The sequence below is a fragment of the Lactuca serriola genome, chromosome 8 (assembly GCF_051521515.1).
Source record: "Lactuca serriola cultivar US96UC23 chromosome 8, Lser_US96UC23_V15, whole genome shotgun sequence".
NCBI classification, from domain to species: Eukaryota; Viridiplantae; Streptophyta; class Magnoliopsida; order Asterales; family Asteraceae; genus Lactuca; species Lactuca serriola.
This window is the reverse complement of record NC_136415.1, coordinates 31,282,164-31,298,007: the sequence shown is the minus strand read 5'-3', so window position 1 is coordinate 31,298,007 and position 15,844 is coordinate 31,282,164. Positions and strand designations below refer to the sequence as shown.

The following is a 15,844-nucleotide window of genomic DNA, read 5'->3' as shown; positions in this document are numbered from 1 at the left end:
TTGTGGGTTGAAAACCCTATGTACTCACCAGGTTTCCCAACCTGACCCACTCAGTTTATTTATATCACAGGTGACAATATGAAGTGACATTACACTGAGAGATTTAAAGAGATGTAGATCACTAGTGTAAATAATTGTAAGTTCTGTTTATGCTTATGTTTTTGTATTAACGATGACATCCCAAACGTTTTAAAGTGAAATAAATACGTTTCTTCAAAAATGTTTTATTTATCATGTTTTTTTCTGGGAACAAATTCCGCAACATTTTTATGAAAAGAAGTACTCTGATTTTTATAAAGCATAAACAAAATCGGTCTTTTCTGGCCGTGAAAATGGGGATGTCTCAAGCAAGTCATGATAATCCGGATTTAATGAGGATTTAGGGTTACCAAAACTCTGCCCCTTGGAACTGCTAGGGGCGCTGCCCCTTTAGAAACACTGGACACAGGGGCGCTACCCCCGGACCCCCGACTAGTTGTCGAACCGGCTTGTAATTCGATATTATACATGCGTACACTCCGCACAACCCCGTACATATATTAGAGTACAAATTATGAAGCCCCTTAGCTCACATGTTAATTCCAGTTACTTAAAATGGCATGGTGACACTAAAATCACCAACATCATGTGCAGCATACAACTATCCAACGTCACTTCTCATAGGCATCTACAAATATATTTCATTGTATATGTCTAAAATACACCCACTAAAGTTGTATACACATTCTTGGGCGGTTCTTTCAAACATCTTCAAACAATCATCTTCTGCATCGGCGATGTTCCCGTATGCCAAAATCCTAACTACCGCAGTACACTTTTGTATAGGACTAAAACCTAGTCTACTTCTAGCATCGTATCTCCATTGAAAGTATTTGTAATTAGCTTCTAAATCATTATTTATACACATGAATAAATGTTTATTGATACGAAAAGGACGTTTGAATCGAGCATTGTTATATAGGCAATCATCAGCAAAGTAATCATGTACCAAAAGTGTGTGTGCAGCCTCATGATTCCTATTGATTGAATTTCTAGTCCTCTTGATGGTGTTTGAACTTTCGTATTCTTGACATATCACGCAACTGTTGCATCCATCAATGAGTGAAAATACATATCATTGTCATCGGACGAAGATGACGAAGAAGAAAATGACGAATTGCTCATCATTTTTTGATGTTTGGCGAATGAATAATTTTGTATATGGAGATATAATTGGTGTTTTGTGGTGTATGATTCAAATGGTATAACTTGTATTTATAGATTAATTGGGTAGTGTGTTATCTGATTTTTTTTAAACCCCAAACGATCATATGACCATTTTATTTTCTCTCTTCATTGTAACACAACGTGCTTCACGGATCTTCACATTTACATAGCTCAAGGGTGTGTAGCATGGTTACTTACGTGTGACTTGGATATGCCATCACGTAACACATGTGTTTGCATAACACTTCGTATAACCTAAAAGGGACCCGTATCAGAGAGAAGCCGCCACAAATCTCAACATGTTTCGTGCGCTCATGAAAAACATCATTGTTGGCAATATGGATTGCTCTATGGTTGCCAAATCAAACACCAATAAGATATGACTGTGGGGCACCCATATCAAAGAGAAGCCACCATCGCCATAATAGTTTTTGAGCAGCAGGACCTCGATGCTCAGCTTCAATACTTTGGTTTGGGACTAAGGGATGCTTCTTGCTACGTCATGAAACAAATGAGTCACCAAGAAAGAAAAAATAGCATGTCGTCGAACATTAATCAGTGGCATCACCATCTTGCATCAGAAAATATATGAAGCTCAAGAGATGATGCAGAATGGAATATAACCTATGAAACATAGTGCATTTAATGTTTCTTAAAATTTTCAAATCAACACTATAATGAGAAGTCTGAGGAGCTACCATAAACCGAGTAAGACTATATATGACATATAGGCTCGTGCGAGCGACAATAAGATAGACTAGAGATCTCACCAACCGACGTAAGAGTATGGTATTAAGTATAAGGGAACCATCGTTGGGTGTGAGTCTAAATTTTGTCTCAAAATATGTAAAGGAGACCTTAGAGTCGTTGAGACCTACACGAGAAATAAGATTAGAAGCATATTTGGCTTGCAAGTAGATGCCAATATCATGAACAAGCACATCTAGTCCTAGTAAGTAGTGAAGTGGTCCAAAATCTTTCATCTCAAAATGTTGGTGTAGAGAGTCTTTCAAAGAGGCGATTTCCTCAACATCGTTGTTGTAATAATCATGTCATTAACATATAATAAATGAAACATAGTACCAATATCAATAGTTTTGGTGAAGATTTCAGAATCATAATTGCTAGAAATAAAACCTAGTGAACATACATGTTCATGTAACACTAAATTTCTTGAACCAAGCCTGAGGGGATTGTTTTAGCCCATAGAGGGCTTTGTGAAGATACATGTTCATGCAACACTAAATTTCTTGAACCAAGACTAAAGGGCTTGTTTTGGCAATCAAGGGCTTTGTGTAAGCAACAAACATGAGCATGAAGATGTTGAACCTTAGTATGAGTGGAAAATAAAATAGAATAACGATAGTTATCAAACACATTAAAAACCTTGGCAGGTTTTTGAATAAATTATATAACGAAGTATACTTTTATGTTCATTGTTGAACAATATGTTCGACTCATAAACTCCAATCACAAATGACTAAAAATGGCTCAATGACTGACACTTGCTATACAACTACACCTAAAAACAAACAAACTTAACCCGAATAAAATCTCATACAATGTACGTCTTCTGGGAGCTCTTTGGACCCCGTTTCTTACGAGGGTTAGAAGTGGTCATGCAAGAAAACGCATTCACAAGTTCAGAATCCTCATCATTCATCAAAATCTTGGCTTTAGTAGGATCCTTAAGCAGTAATTTTGCCACAAGATATCCTGCAATTGTCCATGTCTGAAACAAACGCGATTGTTTCCCTATAAATCTTGCTCTTTTGGTGTCATAATATTCAGGCCATTTGTCTTTACCCAATCGCTCTTCTGCTATCTTCACTGCTCTTTCTGCTATTTCTGGCCTTCCCATCTTGATACATGCCACTGTAAGCTGTAAATCAAAACCAAAAACTCAGTTTCCTTCATTTTGACTTTTGAGTCAAACTGTTTACTTTTCTAATTCAAAATTGTCATGGGTTTTTGTTGTACTTCAACTTCTGAAAGTTTCCTATTTGTGCATTTATATAATACCTGCCAGAGTAAAGTAGGCCATGAACCTCCATTGTGGTATGACCAAGGTCTGCAAAAGACCACAATAAAGAATTGTTAATTTCTAATGGTAAATATAGAGACAAGGTATAGTTTTAATACTATTCTATATGTTATTTGATTTTACTTTATAGACTTATCAAAAAGAATAACATTAGAACAGAGTTGTTACGTGTTCTTAGGATCAGAACCCGTGATAATTTGCCATTCTTGACCTTCAAGGGCAGGGTAACAAATCTTGAAAGGCATATCCGCCACTAAATCCGCCCATTTTGCTTCAATAAGATCCAAAATCGCATGTGATTGATCAACTGTAACCAAACTACTCACAACAGACCAAAAATTCCCCAAAGAAAAAAACCTAAAATCCATATGAGCAGGTTGCAGGTTTCCAATAAGATACCCACCTCTATTCGGCATCCATTCCACTAACCATGGAGAAATTTGATCTGGATAAATGTTAAACTTATTAACAGCATCGTAAGAATACTCTTCAGTCTTGTATCGATAGATTTCATTAAGCTTTTTCATATCTATCCAGTAATATTCTCTTATATGAAAAGATAATGCAACAAGACGATTGTTTAAAGCTATAATCAAGTCTGTCGACCCTTCTTCTTGTGCAAGCATCTCACGTGCACATAATAAAGCTGAGTAAAATAAAGATTGGATTTCAAGAGGGTGACCATGAATCCCCATACGCCTATCGATCATACAAGGTCCATCTGCTACTAATAAAGTAGGAAACATATCGAATCCATCAGCGAGACATAGCTTTAGAATCATCTTGATTCCAGTTTGAACATCGATTCTTTCTTGGAGTGATAAATCTCCGGAACTTTTTCCATATGCGCGTAACAGTATAATCCACCATAACCCTGAAAAAAAAGGGTTCGTGTTTAGAAAAGTAATGAAATGGGCGAATGGCATAGTGGTAATTACCGGAATCCACAGGGGCAACACGGCCAATTGCAGCTTCTCCGAAATCAGGGTCTAGAACTTCTTCGGTTGCAGTGTCGTCTCCTTCAAGGGGTACTGTACGGACCTTGAAACTTGCAGGCATTAATCCTTGCCCAGGGCTATGGCAATCCATTGTTTTCTCCCAGCTCTAAAAACAAGAAAATTGAAGTAAAATGATGAGTGGTCTTGAAAAACAGAAGAAAAGAAGATGAAAGATGAAATGTTGGGTACTTGGAGTTGAAGTGTGTGAAGGATGAAACTGCGGACAATGTCGTATTCCCCTTTTAGTAAGAAAGCTATACCAGAAGGTATGAAGTCGCGAATGAAAACTTGATCGTAGTTAAGTACACTAGAGCTTGTGGGGTCTTTTGCGGCTATTGTACCAATAGGACTACCACAATAGTTTACTATTGAATCACGAAGTAAGTCCCATGCTTCGTCTTCAATCGTGTCAGATGTTGAATCGTCCTTTTCTTTCTTCAATTTATGATTGTCCTTTGAATCCGAGAGGTTTGGTGGATGATTTGTGTCTTGAATAGTATTGAACTGTTTGGGATTATCGACAACCCACGTACCGTTTGCATCTTCAGCAGTGAATCCACTAACACTTTCAGAAGTTTGGCATTTACAAGTTAAATGATGAAATGATCGTCGATTTTGGAAGGTTTCATGGCGGATGCTAGGAGTTGTAGGAAACTGGCGACGAGTATGAACATTTGAGCACCTGAAGAATCGAATGGCATTTGAGCGGCTTCTCTTTTTACATTTTGTGATGGATCCATGAGAATATGTTAATAAGTTGGAACAAGGGTTAGGGTAGAAGAGTCGAGGTGTAGCCCCACAGAAGACTTGCAGAATTGCTTCAGAAGAAATCATGGCAACACCTAAAACAAGAGCATTGATTTAATCGCCTTTAACAAAATTTAGGGAACTCTGTATTTCGACTATGTGCGTTGCATTAATTTATGACAGAAATGGGAAAAAACAATCATTACTTCAACTGGAACAGAATCAACAAATCGATATATGATAATATGAATATCTTGTAACCTAATTCAGCGCAAGATGCATTTAGTTAAATAACAAGTGCAGAAAACCCCTTTCTAATTCCGCCGAACATTACGATTCAGTTCGAGATTTGTCCCTTAAATCATCAAAAACCAATTTTGGAGAAAGTAAGAAACGTCATTTGGGAGTTGGGTTCTGAACAAAACAATGTAATCATGTGAAATTGAAGAAATTTTACGAAAAATACTACAAATTTACCTTCGTGAAGAGATGTTGGATACTGAAATCAGAGACTTGATTCGATGGAAGATTAATAATCTGTAATACCCAGTTAAGCAATCGCCGATTTCCGAGTATATCGCGCAATCTATTGAAGAATGGGGCTGAAACAAGTGTAAAACGAGAAAAACGAAAACTTGAACGCATGAACAATGGAAGAACTAAAATCTGTTTCTGGCCATACATGTCTGCGTTCCGCACTTTATAAGAAAATTTTATTTTCGAAAATTCAAATATCGTTTGATAAAAATCACAATTAATATTTCGTATTTAAATGAACATTATAGATATCTTTCCGTATTATTATATAAGTAGTCCAATATTTTATATTGTCCTAGTTTATAATTCGTGGGAACTACGGTTATAAAATTAATCAAACTATTATAGTAAAAACTCAAAATTATTAATAATTTATTTTAAATAAATTATTAATTTAAGAGATATTTTATTAGTTTTGTAAAATTATAATCATTGATTCAAATAAATAGATAAAATTAATTTTTAATATATATTAGATATTTTTTATTTGTGAATTAATGAAAACAATATTTTAAAATTTAAAATTTAAAATAGAATCACATTAATGAGAAGGTCTAATAAATTTAAAATGAAAAACTAATAGATTAACAAGTGACAACACATTAATTAAAATATCTAATATGACGACACATGGCAAAAGAGCTACTTTTTTATTAGTATAAGGATTAGCAAAAATGTTTAAAATGATCCAAATGAAAACACGATGAAAGAACTTTATTATAATTATTATAACTTTTATGAATAAAAAATAAAATAAAACTACAATATCAACATACGTAGTATTTTGCCATAAGTAAATTCAGTTGGCAATATGAAAGTGATGGATATTCCACGTGAACAAAACAAAAGGGCAAGTTTAAGTAACGTGTAGAAATGTTATGGTCCACTCGTGTATGGATAAACTTGCTACTTTTGTCATGAAATTAGACAATCCAATCTAAAATAAATAGATTGATAAAACTTAGGCTAAGATGTCTAGTCACCATATTTTCGACGTTACATTATCATCACGTCATATTTGTTATATCCTTACTACCGCACTGCTACTAGCCTTTAAAAATGGTTACCATTCTAGAGGTGTTAATCGAATAAAATTTTCGGGTTTCGGGTAATTCAGATTTTTCATGTTAAAAAAATTGTCAGTTATCTGACCCAAATTAAATTCGGGTAATTTGGATTTGGGTAATTCAGGTAGTGGGTCGGGTTTGGGTAATTCAGGTATTACCCAATTTTTTTTTGAATGACGTCTAAAAATAAATTTAATGAAATAAATATGTCGTGCTCAAACTTTAAACATTGAGATTTTTTAGTCAATAATATTTTAGATATCAAGTATTCGTTTAACAATTTAATCAAATCTAATAAGAATAATAAAGGAAAAATGATATGAATGACAAAGGTTAAAAAATTAATATAAATATGAAGTTTGATCACAAATCTATATAAATAATTATTTGTGACAATGAAAACAAATAAACGAGTGATCAAAATAAGTTCATCATAGGAGATTTGGAAACATAATATGTGAAAATTTCATTAAAGAAAAAATCAGGGAGCTCATTTGTATGTCTAATAACCTTTGAGGTGAAAAAAAAACTTTGTTCTCAATTGATTTGGAAATAACTAGGAAAGACATTTGGACGACTTGTCATTCTTCCATGTATATACACCATAATTTTGACCCAAAACCCTTCATTACATAATTTAATTTTACAGACATGCAACATATGATCCAAAGCACAGTTATTTAACATAGAAAACGATATTGAGAAGGTTAATCACGAGATTCAAGCTGAAAGTAGTAGACTTTAATAAGTTGAGAATGAAATGGGTGGTTATGAGAATGAATCATGCAAGAAAAAAGGAACATGCTAAATATAGAAATTAAATTGATAAACAAGAAAAGAAGGTTGTAGAGAAGAAAAATAAAATTAATAAATATATTTTGGGTAATCGGGTATATTCGAAACCCAAAAAACTTACCCTTTATCCGACCCGAAAAAAACGGGTTACCAAAATACCCGAAAAAATTAACCCGATATCCGTTTTACCCGATCCGATTTATTCGATACCCGAAAATCAGGTGGGTAATTCGGGTAACGGGTATTTTCGATAGGGCTATACCTATCCACCTCATTTTTAATTATTTATTTATTTTTATTTTTAATATTACATTAAATAAAAAACATAATATTTAAAACCAAACTTAAAATATACAATAAAAACATTTGATAAAACATATTCAATATTGGTTTCTTTTCAACTTATCAACGAGATTTTTTTTAATGGTGTAATTTGTTTTTTATTTTTCGAAACATTAAGCTAATACAATATAAAGAATATTTGTGAAATAATCAAAAAAGTCGGTTGTTTGAAGAAAATGACAAAAAAATGAAACTTTCATAAAATGACTATGGTTTCCGCAGAGACCCTCTCTGCAGAACTCGTTAGCCTATAAGGAATTGGACACATAGGAATATATATATATATATATATATATATATATATATATATATATATATATATATATATATATATATATATATATAGTAAATATCGGCATAGGCGGCCGATTAATCGGCACCTAGGCACTTGGCGGTCCTCCACCGTCGACGTTTATAGCTAATCGGACGTGGTCAAAGTCGGTCAAAGGCGAGTCTAGGTGCCCAAATCGGTCAACGAAAGTCAATGTAATTTAAAAAAAAATTAAGGGTAAAATTGTCAAAATGTAACAAATGTGTAACACCCAAAGTTTTGAAGACCAAGAAAGGAAAGAAAACACTAAGTTTAGGGGTCGACTCGGCGAGTCCACGGAGGGACTCGGCGAGTGCGAGCGGGATCCGGGCCGAGGAGTAAGTGATCGACTCGGCGAGTAGGCCAAGGTGACTCGGCAAGTCTGGTCTGTGCGTGGATAACCCTAAATTCGGGACTTTGAGCCTATATAAACATCTTAATCTTCTTCCTAGGGTTCCCTTACTGCCTCTTCAGCCCTGGATACCAAACCCTAGCCGTCATAACCTTTGATTGAGCCATTTGTTGCCTTGGAAGGTGCATTAAAGCTTGGAGAAGGAAGAAGGAACTTGGAGGAGCAAGAAGGGACTATAGATCCGGAGTTTGTGGAGCCTTTCTGAGATATTGAAGGTAATAAGTCGTCCCTCTCTCCTTTAGGTCTTCCATGGTTGTGAGATTTGGGGCTTTTAAGCCATGGTTTGACACCCATTCGAGTTAGAAGCCGGATCTGGAGTTGCTACTTCAGATCCAAGTGTGTTATGGACTAGAGAAGCATAAAGTATCAGCCCTTGAGTCAATGTTGAAGCCCCTTGGCCTTAAACCCTAGTTTATGGTGTATTTTGCTTAGATCTCTTTCTCTACACGTAAAGTTTGCAACTTTACGTGAAGAATAGGCTTGGGAAGGGTAGATCTACAGATTTGAGTCCCTGCATGACTCAAAAGTCCTCTGCATGTATGAAGGACCTGATGGACTCGGCGAGTAGCTTGAAGATGAGGAGGAACTCGACGCGTGGGATGAACAGCTCGTCGAGTCGGATGAAGTTGGGCATGAACTCGGCGAGTTGGAAGAACAACTCGGCGAGTTGGATGAAGATTGTCTTGGACTCGGCGAGTCAAGTCGTGAAACCCCAAACCCTTCGAGCTTAGAATCGAATCAGTGAGTCTATTAGAGACTCGGTGAGTTGGACAGGTCAGGACTCGGAAATCGGTAGACTCGGCGAGTCATGGACTGACTCGGCAAGTAGAGTCGCGAGTGGAAGGACTCTGGACTTATGAACTTGGCGAGTCAGTAGGGTGACTCGACGAGTAGGGTTGACCTGGAAGGTTGACTTTGACCAGGACTTTGACTTTGACCTGAGTTGACTTGGTTGTCTTTCGGGGGTCAGTTAGACTCAGTGTTGCTTTGATATTAGTAGCTCGGGGAGCTAGTGGAGCAGGAGTTCAGAGAAGTTGTCGGTCAGCAACCAGAGGATTATCAGCAGAGTTCAGCAGTGCGAGGTGAGTCTCCTCAGTGTTGCTTTGATATTGGTAGCTCGGGGAGCTAGTGGAGCAGGAGTTCAGAGAAGTTGTCGGTCAGCAACCAGAGGATTATCAGCAGAGTTCAGCAGTGCGAGGTGAGTCTCCTCAGTGTTTGTATGGGTCTAAGGCACCAATGCCGACCCATTTAGAATATGCATGAAAGACCAGGGGGTGGCCCCTGGCATACAATATGTTATTATGGATGATAGGAAGACCCGGGGGTTAGCCCTAGGCAATATGTATGAAAGACTGGAAGGTGGCTCATGGCGCATTGTATGCTATATATATGAAAGACCAGGAGGTGGCTTCTGGCACACTGTATGCTGTTTAGCTAAGTAGAGTAGTATGTACGGTTGTCTTTGTGATACTTGCATAGAAGACCAGGGGGTGGCCCTTGGCACACGTCTGTAAGACCAGGTGGTGGCCCTTGGCACTTGTCTGTAAGACCCAGGGAGCGGCCCGGGCTTGACCAGGAAGACCACGTGCGGCCCGTGGCATAATGGCAAGACTATGTTTGGCACATAGCACCTTACTTGATTATGGATAAGTCGGTTATGTATGGTTCTTGGCTATGAATGGTTTGTATGGTATGTGGTATCTGGGGAACTCACTAAGCTTCGTGCTTACGGCTTTCAGTTTTGGTTTCAGGTACTTCCGGTAGCGGATGATGGAGCTCGGGATGATCGCATGGCACACACCATAGATTAGTCAGCCTGGGAATGTTTTACTCTGATAACGAACATGTGTTTTGAAAACTAATACTCTGTTTATGTTTTGGAATGATGATTTTACTTTAAGTGATACTTTATTAAAAGAAATTTTTAGTCTTGAATTTTGGGATGTTACAAGTTGGTATCAGAGCCTTGGTTTGAGGGATTCGGACATGCTCTCGAGCATGTCTGAACTCAAACTGAGGGATTGGTATAAGAGTTTTCAAAATGAAAAGACAGTTTTATAAGAGAGAGTTTTGAGGAAGAAAATGGTTTTAGAAAAGCAAAAAGAATTCAGAAAGAAAAGAACTTTGAAAAGAGAAAAGAGGTGTGGTGCATGCAATCAGCCGAGCTCAAGTAAGTACCCCAAAATACCCATACAAGTCTATGTTTTGATTATCAGTTAATAGAACAGCATGCTAGAATAGGACTAAGGATCTAGGGATGATGCCTTATGTGCCTGTTATTTGTGCTTTTGAGTTGCATAGTAGTACTGATTAGATAGTAGTAGGATAGCCTGTTCAGGTTATGCCTGAGTTATGAGTTTGTGTTGCATGCTAGTTCAGATTTTTGCTATATGTGTATGATTGCTTGAGTATGTTGTGGTTAGATTTTCCCCTCTTCTGAATGCTGCTTGCTTTGTGCATTGTGGAATTTTGAGTGATGGGAGTTAGCCATTAAGTGGATACACCACGTCACATGTGATCAGGGTTGAATAATCTCAGAGTGCTGGACTTGACCCTATTGCGCAGCTCTCGTTTGAGTCTAACCGTTGTAGGGACGAGTCTTTTACTCGAAGGATTATCTGAGCCTCGTCACATGTGATGGTATCCAGGTGATGGCTAATTGGCATCGCGAGGAAGCCTTCAGCAGCTGAGGACTGGTTTGAGTTGAGTCATAGGTTTCCCTAGGGTCAGCCTAGGATGAGGTAGTGCTGGAAGCAGAAATAGTAGAAAGGGACCTGGTGGAATCAAGGCAGTTCTTGAGGAAAGTACGGATAGATGTGGAAGGTAGTATGGGCCCGTACTACTGAAAGCAGAGGATCCGTACTCAATTCGGAAAGGGCCGAGACAAGATCGGGAACCTGGTAGTGCATGTGTTTGGCCTCGCAGCAGTGATCTGATCAGTATTCTGATAGTGGTTGTGTTATATTTTCAGCATGGTGACGTTGCGGGAGAGACCGGTGGGCGGGTCAGGATCCGGTTCGGGATCAGGTTCGGGCGCGGGATCCGAACCAGTTGATGATGGGTTGCGCGAGTTCATCGCATCTGAGATTACGAGAGGCATCCTTGAGGCGACCCCGGTCATTTTCGGGTCGATCAAGGAGGGGATCATTGAGCTGATGGAGGATCGCCTCCGAGCTTTCAGGAGTGATTTGGCGTCTGGCCAGGCAAGTACCCGCACGCTGTCCTTCAAGGACTTCAAAGGGTGTGGTGCGTCGGATTTTCATGGGGTGAAGAACCCAATTGTTGCCAGGAGATGGATCGCAGACATTGAGTTTGCACAGTTGACGAGCTTGTGCCCGGATGGGTCGAAGGTCCGCTTTGCGGCGGCATGTTTGAGAGACAGAGCTAGAGATTGGTGGGAGTCATTTGGGGACTCATTGGGAGCCTCGGTCGTCGAGGCTATGACCTGGTCAGACTTCGTGACCAGGTTTAGGGCGGAGTTTGCACCGGCAGTGGAGCTTCAGCAGCTGGCCAGAGAATTCCTAGACATGAGACAGACGACAGAGTCGGTGGTGGAGATTACCGCCAAGTTTCGGGAGAGGGCCCTATTAGTTCCTCAATATGCAGGGGATGATGAGATGCAGAGGACCCGCTATCATGACATGTTGAGAGCGGAGATTCGGGAGCATGTTAGCTTCTCGGCATGCCCGACCCTGGACTCTATGATTGCCAGAGCTAGGGAGAGGGAGATCGATCTGGAGCACATTGCGAAGAGGAAGTCAGATCAGACATTCACTTTGGAGGGTTCCAGGAAGAGACCTAACACTTCAGATCAGCGATTAGTGGGTCGGCAGGTCCGAAGTCAGTGCAGCACGTGCGGGAAACCGCACGAGGGAGTGTGTCGTTCCAGGGGTTCCGGCTGCTACAAGTGTGGCAGTGATGGTCACGTCAGCAGGGACTGCCCACGGGTGGCAAGCCCATTATGTTTTCACTGCAATCAGGTGGGCCACAAGAGGACCGACTGCCCGACGATGAGGGGAGGAGCAGGGAGTGCGCCTACCCCAGCGACTATGAGGATTACGGATGGGCGAGAGGGTAGTGCCATGCAGTGACAAATGTGGAAGATCTGGATTACAGAAAGGAATGTTGCAGGTACGTATCTATGGCTATTTTCATTCCTATGTGAATTAGGGAAGTTTTTACCCTAGACTCAGGCGATTATATGTATGATTTGTTTCTCTGCTTGTATTTGGATTGTATTTTGGAATTGTCATATGCCAATTGCATACTAGGAGCTATTAGTAGCTAGTGTAGATCATCTTTCACTTCAGGATCGAAGTGTTCAGTATCATCTCGGTTACGGTTGAAAATGATTCGGGAAGTGGTCAGCCACCATCATCGGGGTTTGATGGTTCTAATCTGGGCGTTCGGGATGGCTTTCGGAAGCACCAAGGAAAATTTCTTATCACCAAGGAGTCTGTGCCCAGTTATTCGGACTGTAAGGACAGTAGTCAGAGCTTAAAGGATTTTTTTTAGCATCAGGGATGCGGGCGGTGTTCATCTAGTATTCGGTAATCATACGGTAGTTGGAGTGGGCTAGAGACGGATCACTAGCAGGGATAGGGCGATGGTGGTTATCATGCCTATCGTGTAAGGAAGGAAGGAATGGAAATCTTCGGGTTTTCGCAGGCAGTAAAGACTTAGCTGAGGCTAAGTGGGGGAGAAACAATCAGGTTATGGGAGTAGAAGGGGTCTTGAAACTGGGATAAGTTCGCTCTCTTGTTAGTAAGAAAGACGGCTCAGGTGACTGTATGATTGGAGGATAGTGTAAATTGGAAGTTTGGAAAACTTGCCAACTGTGAGACCTCATTCTCGAAATTTATGGTCGCGGATTTCATAGGAATCGGGTGGGAGTTCCATTTGGGACACGAGTACCACTTGGGAGTACTCGGTGGTGCTGTATGATCAACTATGGGTTAGTAGTAGCATCCGTTAGCAGCTAGACGGTGTGGGAAGGTGTTGTCAGACTACCGGATGGCCGTAGCATTCACTAGTGGCTAGATAGTAAGGGAAGCATAGTAAGACTGCGGTGTGGCCCGTAGCATTAGATTAGTAAGACTGCGGTGTGGCTCGTAGCATTAGATTAGTAAGACTGCGGTGAGGTCCGTAGCATTAAATTAGTAAGACTGCGGTGTGGTCCGTAGCATTAGATTGGTAAGACTACGGTGTGGTCCGTAGCATTAGATTAGCAAGATTGTGGTGTGGCCCGCAGCAATCGTATGTGAGTATGGTTAGGCTATGGTGTGGCCCGTAGCACTGGTTTAGCAAGACTGCGGGGTGGCCCGTAGCTTTGGTTGGCTGGCAGCGTGGAAATGTTGTAAGACTACGGGGTGGCCCGTAGCATTCATCGGTCCCTACTCGTTAGAGTGAATGTGTCAGGTGTATGATTTAGTGGCAGAGTGGATTGAGCGATTATTGGTAAAGTTTCTTCGAAATTCGCTGGGAGCGACTAGGAGTTGAGTTGGGGCTAGCGACCGGTGAGAGCCGGTAATCCAGATATCGGTAGATTGGTAGGGACCAAGCTGGTCTCAATTCATCCGGAAGGTAGATAAGGAATAGTAGAAATTTCCAGCCAGTAGCAGTGCTGGTAAGCAGTCTATGGTGAAATTCAAATAGTTGGTCGAGGCGTGCTCGACACCAAGTTCTGGCAGAGAGGAGTGTCAGTGATTATAGACGGTGATGACCCGTTCTGGGAATAGCGGGGGTGATGGAGTTGGTGAAGGATAGGACCTTCACAGTGTCAGAGGAAATAGTTGGATATGGAGCTTTGCCGCGGGAAGGCAAGAAATTTGCGCACGGAAAGAAGGGGTGAACCCCTATAGGTTCAGTGCAGTACTCGGTGAGTACCAGAAGGATTATCGGTTGAGTAGGTTGTGTTTCTGAGTTGTTCAGGGTCTGGTTTGACCCGAGGTTTAACCGCGAGGTTTACGTTAGTCAGAATGACCAGGTGGAAGACCAGCGAAGGTAGGCAGCTGGTGTTGGGATAATTGGTGGGTATTGAAGGCGGATCGCAGGCGGTGGGCCATGGCAAACTTCGAGGACGAAGTTTAATTTAAGTGGGGGAGAGTTGTAACACCCAAAGTTTTGAAGACCAAGAAAGGAAAGAAAACACTAAGTTTAGGGGTCGACTCGGCGAGTCCACGGAGGGACTCGGCGAGTGCGAGCGGGATCCGGGCCGAGGAGTAAGTGACCGACTCGGCGAGTAGGCCAAGGTGACTCGGCGAGTCTGGTCTGTGCGTGGAAAACCCTAAATTCGGGACTTGGAGCCTATATAAACGTCTTAATCTTCTTCCTAGGGTTCCCTTACTGCCTCTTCAGCCCTAGATACCAAACCCTAGCCGTCATAACCTTTGATTGAGCCATTTGTTGCCTTGGAAGGTGCATTAAAGCTTGGAGAAGGAAGAAGGAACTTGGAGGAGCAAGAAGGGACTATAGATCCGGAGTTTGTGGAGCCTTTCTGAGATATTGAAGGTAATAAGTCGTCCCTCTCTCCTTTAGGTCTTCCATGGTTGTGAGATTTGGGGCTTTTAAGCCATGGTTTGACACCCATTCGAGTTAGAAGCCGGATCTGGAGTTGCTACTTCAGATCCAAGTGTGTTATGGACTAGAGAAGCATAAAGTATCAGCCCTTGAGTCAATGTTGAAGCCCCTTGGCCTTAAACCCTAGTTTATGGTGTATTTTGCTTAGATCTCTTTCTCTACACGTAAAGTTTGCAACTTTACGTGAAGAATAGGCTTGGGAAGGGTAGATCTACAGATTTGAGTCCCTGCATGACTCAAAAGTCCTCTGCATGTATGAAGGACCTGATGGACTCGGCGAGTCCTTTGAGTGGACTCGGCGAGTAGCTTGAAGATGAGGAGGAACTCGACGCGTGGGATGAACAGCTCATCGAGTCGGATGAAGTTGGGCATGAACTCGGCGAGTTGGATGAAGATTGTCTTGGACTCGGCGAGTCAAGTCGCGAAACCCCAAACCCTTCGAGCTTAGACTCGAACCAGTGAGTCGATTAGAGACTCGGTGAGTTGGACAGGTCAGGACTCGGAAATCGGTAGACTCGGCGAGTCATGGACTGACTCGGCGAGTAGAGTCGCGAGTGGAAGGACTCTGGACTTATGAACTTGGCGAGTCAGTAGGGTGACTCGACGAGTAGGGTTGACCTGGAAGGTTGACTTTGACCAAGACTTTGACTTTGACCTGAGTTGACTTGGTTGTCTTTCGGGGGTCAGTTAGACTCAGTGTTGCTTTGATATTGGTAGCTCGGGGAGCTAGTGGAGCAGGAGTTCAGAGAAGTTGTCGGTCAGCAACCAGAGGATTATCAGCAGAGTTCAGCAGTGCGAGGTGAGTCT

General features: G+C 41.0%; 1 protein-coding gene across 1 annotated transcript; it reads right to left on the bottom strand.

Moving 5' to 3' along the window:
• Positions 1-2,572: 2,572 nt before the first annotated feature.
• Positions 2,573-5,679, bottom strand: LOC145065663 (neutral/alkaline invertase 3, chloroplastic-like). The gene is made up of 6 exons (XM_079012697.1): positions 5,473-5,679; positions 4,438-5,090; positions 4,189-4,354; positions 3,419-4,124; positions 3,229-3,277; positions 2,573-3,088 (listed from the first exon to the last, which is right to left on the bottom strand). Exons 2-6 carry the CDS (start codon positions 5,080-5,082, stop codon positions 2,762-2,764), a joined length of 1,893 nt encoding a protein of 630 aa, XP_078868823.1. The 5' UTR covers positions 5,083-5,090; positions 5,473-5,679; the 3' UTR covers positions 2,573-2,761.
• Positions 5,680-15,844: the final 10,165 nt, after the last annotated feature.

What these genes read in the sequence shown, in the direction of transcription:
- LOC145065663 (XM_079012697.1), bottom strand. Translation starts at nt 5,082, where the DNA reads ATGATTTCTTCTGAAGCAATTCTGCAAGTCTTCTGTGGGGCTACACCT. An exon ending in TGTTGCCCCTGTGGATTCCG is followed by an intron (nt 4,125 to 4,188) that starts GTAATTACCACT and finishes CTTTTTTTTCAG; the next exon opens with GGTTATGGTGGATTATACTG. An exon ending in GGCCTACTTTACTCTGGCAG is followed by an intron (nt 3,089 to 3,228) that starts GTATTATATAAA and finishes TTTGATTTACAG; the next exon opens with CTTACAGTGGCATGTATCAA.